The sequence below is a fragment of the Opisthorchis viverrini genome, assembly GCF_000715545.1.
Source record: "Opisthorchis viverrini unplaced genomic scaffold opera_v5_81, whole genome shotgun sequence".
Lineage (NCBI taxonomy): Eukaryota > Metazoa > Platyhelminthes > Trematoda > Opisthorchiida > Opisthorchiidae > Opisthorchis > Opisthorchis viverrini.
In genome coordinates, this window is record NW_008751736.1 from 1126238 (window position 1) to 1139717 (window position 13480).

At 42.6% G+C, this 13480-nt stretch overlaps 2 protein-coding genes across 2 annotated transcripts in view; both read left to right on the forward strand.

Annotated features, from left to right (window-relative positions):
- Positions 1-2707, forward strand: part of T265_04708 (hypothetical protein) — a gene marked incomplete at both ends in the record, with an annotated part of 11339 nt that extends 8632 nt beyond the window's left edge. Inside the window, one exon of the mRNA XM_009169512.1 lies at positions 2372-2707. Coding sequence (XP_009167776.1) covers positions 2372-2707 — 336 coding nt within the window. The remainder of the gene's footprint in view (positions 1-2371) is intronic.
- A 1925-nt stretch (positions 2708-4632) lies between these two features.
- On the forward strand, positions 4633-13081 carry T265_04709 (hypothetical protein; the record flags this gene model as incomplete). Its single annotated transcript, XM_009169513.1, has 4 exons — positions 4633-4737; positions 9375-9603; positions 12053-12096; positions 12869-13081. The coding sequence occupies 4 exons, from the start codon at positions 4633-4635 to the stop codon at positions 13079-13081; spliced, it is 591 nt and encodes a 196-aa protein (XP_009167777.1).
- Positions 13082-13480: the final 399 nt, after the last annotated feature.

Below are 13480 nucleotides of genomic sequence, written 5' to 3' on the forward strand. Positions count from 1 at the left end.
GCTTATCTGAGATCGATCCTCTCCTGGTACCTACGGTCTCCCATACGAGCTCCTGCATTCTGGCCTTCTAGCAATGCAACACCTGTTCGCTGTTTATCCAGCCTTTTTTGGTGGTGCTTATCTGGAAAAGATCCTCTCCTGGTACCTACGGTCTCCCATACGAGCTCCTGCATTCTGGCCTTCTAGCAATGCAACACCTGTTCGCTGTTATACTATCCAGCCTAGTCAAGAAAGAATTATGTCATAAACGGAACCTGAACCCGAATGAGGCGTTCATTTTGACTTTACCTTCATGGAACCAATCATTCTCACTTCTTCGTGCTCGTCAAGGCCACTGAAGTCATTTTCCTGCCAGGGCAAGTAGATAAAAGGAAACAGTGATCTGCTACTGACACCCGGCACTGCCAATAATCAGTGGTCAGTGATGTGCAGAACTGGCAAGCGTGTGGGGAGCAGTTTTGGATTGACTGAGACGACGCGGGGCAGTGTGCGGTTATCAGCGAAATGGTCTAGGTCTAAAAGTACAAAATTCAGGCAGAGTAAGCTCCCACCCCACCCCCAAACCCGAAAAAGATTGTCCCGGTACCTCCCGAAGGAAAACAGGCGTACAAAATCTGTGAGCGACTCCAAGAGAAATATTCGATTCTGTCCTAGACAGAAAAGCAAGGCCGCAAAATCCGGTTTTCAAATTGAAAACAGTCCCCAGCTAACCAACAGTCCCTACTGACCAAAAAACAGGAACTTCAGACCGAAGCCAAGCACTGATCAAGTCGGCTAAGCATAAGAAATCTCACGGGTTGCTTCTCGACTTACGTAAAACGGAACGCAGCCCAGCAATATAAATCCATCAACTTTAGGGAAATACACTCGTTTGCAAACAAATTTGGTTTTGCGAGAGACACACCTGGAACACAGTTGAATCTCTCGGTTTTGATCTGTCCCAGCAACTGAATGTGCTGCACCAGGCCACCTCACGTTTCAGTCGCTACAATATTCGAGATATCGCGATACATAATATGTATGTAATGCATTACTCATAGGGTTGCTGAAAACTCCTCGAAGTCCACGACCGTTTTCGCCCTTCTTGGGGCTCATCAGAAAGGCACGGTCCCGAGGCTTCCGTCAACCTTATGTTCTACTTGAAACAAATTGCAGCACATTCAGTTGCCTAGAAACATCAAAACCGAGAGATTCAGTTGGGTTCCGGGTGAGTCTATCGCAAAACCAAATGTGTTTACAAATGCGTGTATATTCACTAATTTCGTGGTTTCAAGTAGAACATAAGGCTGACGTAAACTCGGGGACTGCGCCTACTTGACGAGCCCCAAAAAGAGCGAAACCGGTCGTGGGCTGTCGACGGATTTTCAGCATCCTTGTGAGTTGTGCATTAATGTTTACCACACCTCTCTGAAACGATGACTACCCAGTCGGACCCAAACATTTTCCAATTGATTGAAAAATGTCCTTGGTAGAAAATAACGTCGGGGCAAAACGTATGAGTACTGCGGAGAATTGAAACCCGTTCATTCTGGATTGGATGCCAATATTTAGCCAGAAATCACTACCCCGCAATACGGTTTACTGTTACCCTGTTTCTAGCGAGCATTTTGTGTGCTATCTACTCAAAGCTAGTCAGCAGTAATTAATGCGAGGCAGTGTCTAATGAAGCCAAAACGAAGACCACTCAATTGCAGCTGAGTAGTAATCAGTCATACTACTCACTGGAATCTGGTGAGACCAGACCCCCTTCCGGATTCATGAGAAGCACTCTGTCTAACAGTTCAACGATGAGTCTCCACCGTTCGTCACAAGCTCACTTCAAACTGTGAGTAGCTATCCAGAAACGAAACTCCAGGTATAAAGTGTAGCTTCGATCAACACTAGACATCTATGGTAAATCCATACACATTATTTCGTCGTGTCATCCAAAAAGTACTTATCGCTAAACTAGGTCGACCAGTGTGGAACACCCGGTGTGTGCCTGGACAAATAAATAGAGGCTGCTTCGCAAAGATTCATCTTTCACCAAAATGTGGCTTTTGTTACTCGTGAACGTCATTCATACAGCTCAGAGTTTAGGAGATTACCACAGTGAGTTCCGGCTAACAAAAGACAAATAGCCCTCTGTTTTGTGGTTTTGTTTATTCAAAAATTAGCTTCAAGGCTACCTACGATAGGCCATTATTGACCTGTCCATAGCGGTTTACATCTCTGCTTGTTTCAGCGGTTTACGTTCAGCTGGATCCTGAAAGATTCGATGTTGATCACTCGAACCCGTGCAAGTCGGTAAGCGGAACCTAAAAGTAGTCTGATTCACCAGCCTTTTCACGCAATGTCATCCTGATAAATGCGCAATCCGTTCTGGTTTCAGCTGAGCGAATTGAACGAAGAATACTGGCGAAGGGGACGTTTCTCAAATTGTGAGGTTCTTGGACAGGAGGAAGAAACAGGAGTGTTCGAAGTTCTTGAACAGGAGGAAACAGGCGTGTTTACACTCGCGATTACCGTGGATCATGATAAACTCCTTCCAGAGCATCAAAACCTGCCAAGAGATTTCTATCTGTGGGTGTTGAATCGACAGCTAAACCTGCAAGAAATTGGTTGCGCGACCTTAGCAGGTACCAGTCAAGGAATATTCTCCACTCTGAAAAAATGCCACAAACACTCGCTTTTTTTCATGGTTCAGCAATGTTCGAGAGACCAGTAAAAACTATGCTATTGTCCAAAAACAGATAGGTGTGATGTCCTCAGAATTCGTGTTGGTTTTACTCCAAATATCATTCAGAATGTTTCTAGAATAATTAGACCTCTAGGATGCAATTTTGAGGATCGGACGTCTTATAGATTTGTTCTGCATACGCGCATCATATCAAAAACCCACTTGCGCCTACAGTGGCATGTGTTCAACGAGAAAACAGGTTTTTTGAAACCATGGACAATGGTTTTGCTTGGTCTAACGTGGACTTTTTTAACGACTTCCTTTCAGCATGCAAGGTGTTTTAGCCCTTCCGTTTTCTGTTTATTTTCTGTCCCGAAAATGGGTATTCAATCCGAAATTCGGCAGATTCAACAATCATGTGTAACAGTTTGAACTAAGTTCAAAACAAACGATCGTTTTACATTCATCATAAATTTTCTGCAAACTTGGTCCATACAGAAATGAATACCGAGTAGTGACAAGACCGTTCGAAGTAGAACGTTACTTAGCGTACTCCCTTGTGTGCTGTAAAAATATCGTGTGTCGTAACATTACTGGTCACGGCATTTCTCACGGATTATCTGTCGGCCCCCTATCACACACAGTTCCATCAAGAACAACTACAGTTTGTGGTCCAACAAAATTGAGTTTACTTGTTCTCTGTGCTCATCATTACTGGAACTCAAGATGTATGATACATTTCTTACAAGCGGCAATCAGGTACACAAATTTATTTTACAAGGCTGAGTTGTATTCAACTTTGTTCTCTAAACGCTTCTACCAACAGGTTACCCTGAAACTGGCTGTGATAAGGATTTCGAACGTAAGTTACATGAATCACGGACGGTTGCGTGCTTTTCAACTGCCAGTCAGTAGATGCTAACTTTGATTGTTTTATATGGAATGGATGACTGCTGAGTGAAGTGTATTTCAAGGGAATTGTGGTGGATGAACTTTTGAAGGCTAGCGCATGAATATCACAAGTACGGATTTTCCCCTTTCAGGAGTGAAACTGACGTTCCCAGCGAAAGGCTGTGTTTGTGATAAGGTACGTTAGCAACAAGTCAGATGCCTCCGTTCTGTTTTGTTCGACACTTGCCTAGGGTACCTATTTTCTGAGTAGTTTAGTAGCCAAAACTCTTCTCAGCGCTATGGGCCAGAATGTGGTTCTTCCAAACCAAACTATTTCATGTCAGTTGTGTCTGAGACCGATTATGCTGTGCGGACAATATTCAATCGAACTGTATGAAACAACACACAGTGCGATACAACCAACTCTATCTCTCCTTCCCAAAGTGTCCATCACGAAATAAAGCGCGTTCTCCAGAATCGCATGGATTTCGAAATCAAGTGAATTGCAAGCGATTAATCGATACCTTTTGAATTATTGATCAATAAAACGACGGATCGATACTTTAAACCAGCAGTGGTCAAAGAGCGAACTTATTTTCCATCGGATTGGATGCGAACAATATTCATTATTTCTTTAGTTTTGTGAATTGAGAAGGTCCAATTCGGTGTTAGATCTTAGATTTTACCAAATACCTTAGATGGATGAAAATTACGACACGCAAAGAGGAAGCAAGAAGATACAGTCCTTAAAGGACCGATATGAAACAAAGCTCTGATAAGATAACGCCAGATTTCTCTTTCTCAAGCCTACTGAATTTCAAAACCGAACAGACTGTTGATCGATAATCCCTTTAAACTGATCCAATTCCTTTTGCTCGGTACAGTGTTCAGGCATAAAAATGCTCATCAGTTTTTAATTTCCCCGCAACGGGTCTTATATTCATGCTAGCTGAAATCGCGGGATTTTGAAAATGGCCTCAGGATTGAAAAATGCGCTCTACTGGATAGAGCCAGCGAAGCAATACACACCGAGTATATTGCTACATACGGAGTGCAGTTCAACAGGCCTGTTCCTCGAGGAGATGCAGTTCGGCTTTTGGGAGAACTCAACGGAGGTCGCAAGCGTTGTCGTTTCAATATGGTGCCTTGCTACAAGGAGTGATCGTCTCTATAATTCTGCCAGTCTGGTGAGTGCATTTCTGAGAAGGCGATGAGTTTTTTTGCCGTGTTCACCATCTTTCTTCCGTTGACGGATGGTCCAAACGTATCCTTGAATTCACCCGTTCCTTTGTTTTCATTTCTTCCTTCCAGATTTTTCAAATTATCAAGGCACTACATTCTCGTTTCGTGTTGCATAAATATAATTTATAAATCTAAAGTGAAAGTCTTCCCAAAACCCTCCATTTTGTAATCCGTTAATTGGCATCCAGAAACTGCCAGTAAAGACATGTTAGACAGGTTGAGCAGTGTAAGGGTAAGTAGACTCTCAGAAAGCATGCGTTTCCTATGAACATAACTGTCCAGCCTTCCGACAGCGCGACGAATTTTCTCTATCTAGTTAGCGAATGTGAACTGTGGGTCGTCGTTTAGTTACTTCGTCGTTCCCGATCGATTCAGGCAACCCAGATTTGTTGAGTTTCGTCTAAGTATTCAAATTTCCTCTGGAGGTCATCAGAATTGGCCGCCATTCTCATTACAAAAGCAAGCTAGTGCATGAATTCCAAAATAAACGAAACGTAAGCAAGCTGTGAACTGAGTAAACCGGGTCTTCTGACCCGATGGGTTGCTCATTTTGAGAGAGAATGGCAGACCAAGTTTGAGAGTAATTCCATAGTGATCTCGGCGAATCTTCGGGGGACTCTCGGTCTGGTCAAAGAGGTCGTGTAATGGGTTTTCGCGTGTATTAAGACACCACTCCGTCTACTGATTCGCAGCCTGTTACTAATTCTGTGACGGACTATTTTTTATTGACAGTTTGAAATTTGAACAGGAGTGGAAAAATCCGCCATATCCTGCTATAGCCTTAAAGACAGTTTGTAGAGTTTCGAAATTGGGTATTTGATTTTGGTGTTCTAACCTCTTAACTGCACACTTGAACCACCGGCTTTAAATGTACGCACAAATGCTCGATGCGGTGCCTCCAAAATCTTGAGCTGTATGTGTACGGCTGCACAGATCGACAACGGCTCTGCAATTCTCTGAGCTGTGCCAGACAAAATGACTTTGAACGGTCGTGTGACCAAGCAGCATGGGTTGTCGTGTTTTTGTCGGAATCGATCATCCGACCACATGTTGGTAAAAACTGCGTCCAGATGGTCGGTGGACGACTAACATATAAAAACGACAAGACCGAAACTGTCATGTTTCTCTTGACAGACTCATCTGCCTGTCAGCAGAGTGGCGCCACAAACGAACAAAAAAGCAGTTGAAAGACTTTATTTGATTACTCGTGTTGTTGCAAAATTTATGGTCACTATCACGGACAGAGGCCCGAGGATCGAACCCAGGCATGGCCAAGGATGTGAAGAGCAGATGATCTGTGTCAGGGCGCGCCCAGACAGAAGAAAAAGTACATGTGCAGAGAGTGACGCATCCCCAAGGTCACCATCGATACGACGCGTCCGGAAAGCAGGTGAGTTGACGGCTCCCACGAAACCCGGCCTAGCAACACACGCCCAGCGGAGTGGGCCTGAGAGTGTTCACGACCGGAACACCATCACTGGCTGTACGGAGCGAACAAGTGAACGAGCATATTTCGCCATTTAGTCATCCTATATATTACGCAGACGCTCTGTACGTTTTGTCCTGACAATACAGCCGTGTATCCAGTTCTCTGTCTTCTCCCTATCGCGTAGTCTGGCAGGCTCAGTGCAGGCGTAACCAATAGCTCGGCCACCGCACAAGAAACAACAATCTGAAGCAACAGATTTGTATAAATATACTCTCTTTTTTCGAAAAAAAAACATCAAAATAATAGTTTTTTTTAAGTAGAACATGAGGGTGACGGAGACTGCACCTACCTGATGAGCCCCAAGAAGGCCGAGACCGGTCGTGGGTTGTCGATGAGTTTTCAGTAACCTTATGCGTAGTGCATTGCGGACATATATGTATCGAGATATCTCGAATATCGTAGCGACTGAAACACGAGTCGGCCTGGTGAAGCCTGAGAACATCATAAACGAGAGATTCAGCTGGGTTCCAGGTGAGTCTCTCGAAAGAACCAAATTAGTTTGCAGATGAGTGTATATTCGCTAATTTCGTGCAAGTTGGTTTCAAGTAGAAAATAAGGTTGATGGAAACTAGGAGACTGCGCCTACCTGATGAGCCTCAAGAGGGGTAAAACCGGTCGTGGGCAGTCCAGGAGTTTTCAGCAACTTAAACGTAGTGAATTACGAATAATGCGTGTAGTTCCAACTCAGAAGTCTTCGTTTAGATGACAACAGCAATACCATCGGCATAAGTGCCATCACCATATTTTGTGTAAGCATGTTTTTTAAATTCGAGTGTATCGATCGATGCTGGTGTTGCAATAGAACCGTAATCCAAGCCTGCAACAAAAAATCCATGTTTGTTTCTCAGGTAGATCGGCTGAACGATGAAGATCTATAAACTTCCTAATGCGGTGTATCTTCCATTACTTTGACACTTGAAATTTCCCACGTTTCTTCTGTCCTATTTGTAGATCGGCTGAACGATGAATATCTATAAACTTCCTAATGCGGTGTATCTTCCATTACTTTGACACTTGAAATTTCCCACGTTTCTTCTGCTCCTATTTGTAACCCTCGCTACACTTTTGGTGTTTAATGCGTACGTATGAAATTGTGCTTGTTTGTCCCGACCACTTCACTTACTTGTCTTTGATTTTGTGGTGTTTTCACCCTTATTTTGCTTCCATTATAACATTACGTACTTACTTTGTCAACTGCATAAGCGTTTTTTGTTAAAATAGCTCATTGGGTAGCCAGACCACTCCAAGGTCATCCTGTCATCTGTGACCGACCTTATGCACGTGTGAGTGACTCACGTGGGTGCCTGTTTGCTCATTTGGTTGGTACTTTTGTAGTGGACACTTCGCTGTGGACGAGTACCTACTGTCCGAAGTTTGTGAATTTATATCTTACGTTAATAGTACCGTACTGAATCTCAGCTCCGACTTTATTTCGCCTTCCCGGAGGTTCTGGAATTACGCGTCACTCAAAGATACCGTTTGGCTGTTACATGCGAAGAGCAACTGGTATAAAATTGATTCTGTTTTTTCAAAACAAATCTTCCGTAAACGACTTGGTCACACTAGTCGGAACTAAAGAACATGGCTGGATGTTGGCCAAGCGTTTTCGGTTAGATCCTCAAAGAAGTCTCCAGCGGCATCGACGAAGCCAAAAATACACGATTGAAAATTGAACCAAAACCGGAAATGATCTTTTCATAAAATTTGGTGAAAAATGATAAAAACAGTCGTCGGATTTTTGCTTTAGTCTTAAATCTAAGTTGAAACGCCAGGTCGGCACCTGAGCATGGGGTTTAGTATATGAGACAGCCTTGCATTATTTGATGTGAATTTATAAATTCTGCGTCAACCCTTTGGATGGATAGTCACTAACATTTAAATTGCAAAGCTAATTTCTCAGGAAATAAAAAATAGTCTGCCTTGGACGAAGAGTAGTACGTATTCCAAATCGTTCCTTCTCTGATTCGTTACTCTTAATGATAGTCAGAAGCACATCACGTGACGTGAATGAATACGTGTGAAAGCACAATTTACTCACACTGGCGGTCAGTCAATCGCAGTCGAATGTTACGCGTTCAAACCACCAGCGGGCTAATAAAGTGCAGGATGGCAGTGTTTTCTCAAGGACACCTGAATAGTGCTTTGCTGCTTTTCAAGACCAGTTAGAAAACCCTTCTATAGCGTATCGAAAACATTGTGTAGATATCCGGGTCAGCTACTGATGGTTTCCGCGTTACTTCAGATTCTACCAATCAAACGGTACTTGATGTTGGTGATACCAGTCTGACGGACCAATGAGCGAGGTGCACGCAGTCTGCGGTCATTCATATAAATGTAGAGTGACCTCAATCCACAAAAAATTGCCCTTCACCAATATGAACAACCTTTTGCCACTGTTGCTCCTAAACATATTTAGAACAGCTCAAAGTTCGGGAGCTCTGCACAGTAAGTCTTGTGTCTACGCTCAGTTTTTGTCCATTAAATAATTGTGTCTCTCGTATAATCCAACAAAAGCTGAACCTGTCGCTTTCACAATGCTATCATGTCAAGTAAATTTGGAATAAATATTCAGATGTTATCAACCCATCTTGGGAGTTTACTTTTTTCGCATTTCAGCTATCTCTGTCCAGTTGGATCCCGAAAGATTCAGTGTTGATCGTTCGAACCCGTGCAAGTCGGTAAGAATGAAACATGAAACCATTCTGATTCAGTTTTGGGATTTTGCGGCAACGATATTTTGTTCATAGTCACACCACTCTCGTTTGAGCTATCGTCCTCCTGTTCTGGCGTAGTTATTTCGGTGAGTCCACACCAAAGGGAAGCACTTGACTCGAGTTTCGCTCTTATTAGAGCTCATCAGCAGTACAAATCCAATGGCCGTGCCGTGATTTGAACCCCATACGTGTGACATGCGAGGCGAGCGTGTGACCACTACGCCACCAACGCACGTTGGACGCAACTGAACGCGTTGGACGCGTCTGAACAGGCGAACGTGTTCACACTTGAGCGATGTGATTGATGTGTCGACTTCTAATTCTCTATCTTGGCCTTGCAATGTCACCCTTTCATATGTACATCTTGTTCGTGTTTTAGCTAAGCGAACTGAACGAAGAATACTGGAGAAGGAGACGATTCTCAAATTGTGAAGTTCTTGAACAGGAGGAAACAGGCGTGTTTACACTCGCGATTACCGTGGATCGTGAAAAACTTCGCCCAGAGCATCAAAATCTGCCAAGAGATTTCTATCTGTGGGTGTTGAATCGACAGTTGAACTTGCAAGAAATCGGTTGTGCAACTTTGGCAGGTGAGATTCAAAACGTTGGTACAGAAGGTGTTCGCTGTGAACTACTCTTAGTCGGTGGTTACTGAGTTATGTAAACAACTAGAGTGACGTGAAACTAACCTATCTGCCCCCATATGCCTATTCCATTTCCACCGGACTATTCGTATCGAACGTGATATGTGCTTTGCTTCGGGAGCGGGTGGGTGTTATTTAATTCTCTGCAAAAGAATGCCATATTAACCTTTTCGGAGAGTATTGACACTTAACACTATTCTAAAAAAACGCCCAGCTGTAGCACCCTTTCGGTGCCTAACTGCCATGCCACCCAAAGGCTGCACGAGGGCTGGGATACTGCCAAGTTGCCCAAGCCTAGGCAGGGAGAGTTGAGAGGCAGAGGTCGGGTTCGAACAACGGACCTTTCGGTCAGTAAATTCGCGCTCTAATCACTTGGGCCATTTCGCCATCTAATTCTCTATCAAACAACTCTGGCTGGTACGACCAGTACTTACTTTCCGAGATGCCGTCTACTAGCAAAGCTAAAACTCTGTTCTCAAGCATGACTGAAACTGAGGTCCAAACACTTTAAACTGTTAAATTTTCTCACAACCTTGGCGCAGCTTGCGTTATGTTGTTCGATTACTGAGAATGCACAGACTTAAGGTGGGTTCACGCACGGACGGATGAATATACCGTGATCAGATCAATAAATCTCAGTGAATTAAAGCGAAGTAATCTTTGGTCGGACTGATTTGATTTCCGGCACAATGTCAACGCAAATTCGTTCGATACCTTTTTAAGTGTTCCGGATATAACATGGTGTGTGACACCCAGTTGAAAAGCGCTTCAAACGGAAGGCTCAACTGAGACTCCGTTTGCTCGGATATTATTCTGAAAATAGAAGCATGGCATCATCTATCCTCAATCGGGCTTTTGACTGCTAAAAAAGTTTATGAAAGCCAGAGGGTAGCTCTGAAGTTGGCGAAACTGACAGTGGGCTGTCCAAATCTCTTGGAAGTGTTGAAGCTACAGTTTGGAAACCGGGAATTAGCTTGCTTCTAACAAGTAATGCGCCCTTATGGACCTAACATTTCAAGCTCTGTTTGAGCCGTATGTCTGCTGAATTTTTTTGTTCTACATGAGGTGATGCGTTTGATGAAAATTTCTCAAGCTTGAAGGGCGTGATAAAAGTGAAGTTGCTCCAGGTGAACAGGAGAAGGCATTCGCTGTGGAGTTATTTATTAGGAAATGCCAACTGACCAATTACAGACTATTGGACAGGGAAGTAAAACTCTCATTTGCATCTCATTTACAAAAACTGGGCATCCATCTTCTCCTAAACGCGTCTTATTGAGCTTTCCTGGATATTCATTGACTGCGATCATTCCTCGCTCAAATTCAAGCAAATGTTACAAAGCGACTCCACAAATTCCGCAACACAGCTAACTTCCAGACGAAGTCAATCATTGGCGCCATTCCATTGATGTTTCTTTGCGCAGTATGCTTCAGAGTACCGTTACGAAAATATTCAATAAAATTTCTTCTCCTGTCAGAGCCAGGAATCTCTGGCGATTTAATCAAGCGTGTGACTTTGAAAGTAAATATACCATCGAAATGCTATTTAACTCAGGGACCGATTAACTCAGCCTCCGGGGACCAAGCTTACTTTGTGAGACCAAAGTAGAACCAAACCGGTATTGGACTGTCTGTGGATTTTCAGCAGAGACCCATAATTACCAAATTTACGGAAATAGATATATTTTGACAGTCAAACTTAAGAAACTGTACTAGTGATAAATTTAGGAGTTCTGTGCTTTTTTGTTAAATTGATGATGCCTTGAGTAAACCTTACACGGTAATTTGTTTCCGTTATTCACTGAAAGTTATCTGTTATAGTAATAGTTCGTTTTCTGCTACAAACACACAGCGTTTCCAAGATTAAAGCAATTGATGATGCCTTGAGTAAACCTTACACCTTAATTTGTTTCCGTTATTCACTGAAAATTATCTGTTATAGTAATGGTTCGTTTTCTGCTACAAACACAACGTTTCCAAGATTAAAGGTGTTTCATTCTTAAGAACGTGAGTAAAGTGACTCATTGGTTAGAGAGCAGATTCACTGACCGGAATGTCCGTGGTTCGAACCCGGGCATTCTTTGAAGGTCAAATTTTCCAAACGTAGCATAAACTAGGAAATTTAGCCGAATAAAAGCGAATTCAAAACTTGAATTTTGTTTGCACATGTTTCCTCTATGATCCCATCTACAGGTTATCCTGCAGAAAGCCGGGGTGATTATTTTGAACGTAAGTTGATTAAACAAAGAACCTTGCGGTTTGCTCTACGTGATTTTGATTGGGTTTATTCTAAATGACATTTACTGCCTGTTGTTACTCTCAAGAGCTCCGTGGCAACTTCGCGTATCACGTTCTCAATTCTAAGCATCGCTGTCGTTAGATGATAGAAACCCATTGCAAAAATCTGTCTTTTCAGGAGCCAGACTGACATTCCCATCCAAATGGTGCATGTGTGAAAAGGTAGGTTGACAGCGTGGCAACGTATTTTGCTCAATGCAATTTTAATATAACTCTTCATTGCGCCTGCTCTCAACAAGAAAGATTAGTGCTTTGATAGTAAGCAGACAAACCAGTTTGTGGTGAAATATATGGAATAAAGGACAATGATAAATAAAAAACAGAATCCTCTTGGAGCAAGTCATTCAGACTCAACAGGACGATTAACTGGCATTTACGCTGTTTTGTGCATGCTTCCTGGATTTCTTATTCCAAAGCCCCAATCGGTATGGATGCGGCCAAACGGTCACGTGAGGTTTTATCGATTCACCAGTTGAATGATGACGAGATAGACTTAAGCGGTAGTGAAAAATGATCAAGCCATCCTTGCTATTAAGCTATCAGTATGAGAATCATTTTGTCATGCAATCATGTGATAGAGCTGTGGTGACCTTTTTGAAAGGTTTATGTCAACTTTCAGTAAATGCTTTAAGAAGGCTAGAATTACACTGCAAACGATCGAGAGAGCGTGGGAGAACAAAAACTGCTTAGATAAACCTGCAGTGTGACAGTAATAAATTTTATGCGCTTTTCGTGAAAAAGTATCTGGACAAAAGGTATCAAGTAAAATATTTTTGTCCGGACCAGTAAAATGAAAGGTGGTTTTCAATTTGTAAGCTTTGTTTGGCAGAAAATAATGAGGTGTTAGTGTTTTTTCTGGCTTGATGTGTTCATCGTAACTCTAAAAGCTTCATCTTCATTTACTTTCATCATCACTTTTACACATTTGCACTAGCTTCAATCTCGAAAGTTTGAAAATGGTCTTCGGATTGAAAAATGTATTCTACTGGATAGAGTCACGGAACCGTTACACACCGAATATGTTGCAACGTATGAAGTAAAGTTCGATCATCCTGTGTCACGAGGGGATGCGGTTAGACTTTTGGGAGATCTCAACGGAGGTCGAAAACGTTGTCGCTTTAATATGGTTCCATTGTCCAACGACTGAAAACCACCCCGAACAACATAGTGAGTGTATTTGCTACTAAGTGATAATTGCCTTTATGTGTTCTTTCTCTTTCTTTTAGATTACTCGAAATCTCTCAGCAAAACACCAACACTTGTGCTTTTTTTGGACGATATATAGGTTTTCAATCCAAATAATGATTTTTTCACAAACAGAAACAGAAACTTAAAACCCAGTACAGCAGGTCGAAGGAAATCTGGTAATAATCGTAGTGGGATTAAAAACCAGTGAGCATGTCCAAATGGTTGGCACAGATTCCCTCCTATAAAGATCCTTATGGCTGTTGATTCCTTTGTCTTGTGAGAAACGAGCGGTCAATCAAGCAGAAAATAAGTTTGGCAAGAATTTAGGACTGTCTGATCAAAAACGAGAAGGGCATAT